Consider the following 2,000-nt stretch of genomic DNA (forward strand, 5'->3'; position numbering starts at 1 on the left):
ACAGCTCCCAGAATTCCCTGTTCTCAGCAGCCCGATCTATTGAATGGACTTCTTACTACCGATGCCCATCTTGGATCGTGCCAGGGCTCAATGGGTGGGCTGAAGGCACAGGGGTAACAATTTCTGGTTTGGCACAGTGATGCCAACTGCCAGTTGTGGTGCCACGTGTTGTCTAAACACATCAAGCCACCTTCAAGGGTTTTTTGGGTGAGTTGGGGGTTTCCTATAAGGAATATATATATATATATTGCTCTCTTTGTGTCCTCCTTTCCATTCTCTGTAGCATTTTCGTGGACGGAAGAACCGCTGCTATAGCTTGGCATATCGAGCTGTTCGGAGGGCTTTTGTGTACGCCACCAAGGCCAGATATCTGAAAAAGAGAGATATGAGGACGGTAAGAAAGACCCAAAAACATTTGAGATATTATAAAATATTGTACATCTGAAATGCCCATCTTCTGCTGAGTTTCTACTTTCTATAATCGCTTGGGTGCTCATTTTAAGAAAATGTGCTTTATTTATTTACTAGAGCGGGACAAAGTGAATAACTGAAAGAGAAAAGCAAGCAGCAATGCAATTACAACAATGTAAATTGTGTGTGTGTGTGTGAGAGAGAGAGAGAGAGAGAAAGAGGGAGATATGAAATACGGTCATCCTTCATTGAATATAACATAAAATATCTCGTGTGTGTGTGTGATTTTATGTAATAGTTTCTGTTAAGGATGATCGTATTTCATAGCCATTGTCCATGCATAAGCTACATCTGTCAGCAACATAATACCTAATGTCCAAAGTCTCAGCTCACTAAATAATAGCCATGCATTTATTCAGTTTCAATGTATTCAGCATTCAGTTTTGCAGCTACCAAGATTTTTGGCTGAGCAGGTACAAAAACAGCCAGGAAAATGATTGAAGCCTGGGAAACAGGCCCCTTGTCAGTCAACAGGAGTGCTGATTTACCACCAGCTTATCAGATACCTAGGAGTGGAGGATTGGCAGCACAAGGAAACGACAGAAACTACTTAGTAGCTGGCCATCAACACCCCAGCCAACAACTTAAAAGCCACACACAACCAGGCACCATATAAATACTACACATAGAAAAACCCAAAGCATACATTCAGGTAGCAATAGCACTTACTTAATATACCGCTTTGCAGTGCTTTATAGCCCTCTCTAAGTGGTTTAGAGAGTCAGTCTCTTGCCCCCAACAATCTGGGTCCTCATTTTACCCCTACCTCGGAAGGATGGAAGGCTGAGTCAACCAGGAGCTGGTGAGATTTGAACTGCAGCTAGCAGTCCACTGAAGTAGCCTGCAGTACTGCACTCTAACCACTGCACCACCTCGGCTCTAACCACTGCGCCACCTCGGTAGAGAGATGCTTCCCAAGGATGGTCTCTAGCATAAATCCAAAAGCTTGGAAAATTAAACCTCTGGTCCCGGTGACCGACCCAAATTGGATCTTGCATAAGTTTATTTTCCCAATGTTGAAAGTCTTAATTTCTTGGCCCTGGAGAATCCATTTCTATTCTCTTGCTGTCCGTCTCCATGTGATAGACACATACTGTAGTTTCCACATAATAGGTAAACACGGTAAAAATCCTTGATTTAATTTAGCATCTCCAGATAGGACTACGGGAAACAGATTTTTCCCTAGTTTGAATGCCAGGGATGGCCCTATGTTCTTTATCAAATCCTACGAATATTGCACTTTCTCTTTCAGCTTTGGAAAACCAGGATCGAAGCGGCATCGCTGGAGCATGGTGTGAAGTACCATAATTTCATCAGTGGCCTTTATAAGGTAATTGGCTTCAATTAATCACGATGTAGAAAAGAGTGCAGAGAAGAGCAACCAAGATGATTAGGGAACTGGAGACTAAAACACATGAAGAACGGTTGCAGGAACTGGGTATGTCTAGTTTAATAGAAAGAAGGACTAGGGGAGACATGATAGCAGTCTTCCAATATCTAAGGGGTTGCCCCAAAGAAGAGGGAGTCAA

General features: G+C 42.8%; 1 protein-coding gene across 1 annotated transcript; it reads left to right on the forward strand.

The window, feature by feature from the left end:
• Positions 1-283: 283 nt before the first annotated feature.
• On the forward strand, positions 284-1,801 carry LOC309382434 (large ribosomal subunit protein bL20m-like; the record flags this gene model as incomplete). Its single annotated transcript, XM_081971951.1, has 2 exons — positions 284-394; positions 1,724-1,801. Coding segments are annotated over 2 exons (189 nt in total), but the record flags the coding sequence as incomplete, so codon positions are not given.
• Positions 1,802-2,000: the final 199 nt, after the last annotated feature.

The sequence above is a fragment of the Natrix helvetica genome, assembly GCF_964273705.1.
Source record: "Natrix helvetica genome assembly, contig: HAP1_SCAFFOLD_564, whole genome shotgun sequence".
NCBI lineage: Eukaryota > Metazoa > Chordata > Lepidosauria > Squamata > Natricidae > Natrix > Natrix helvetica.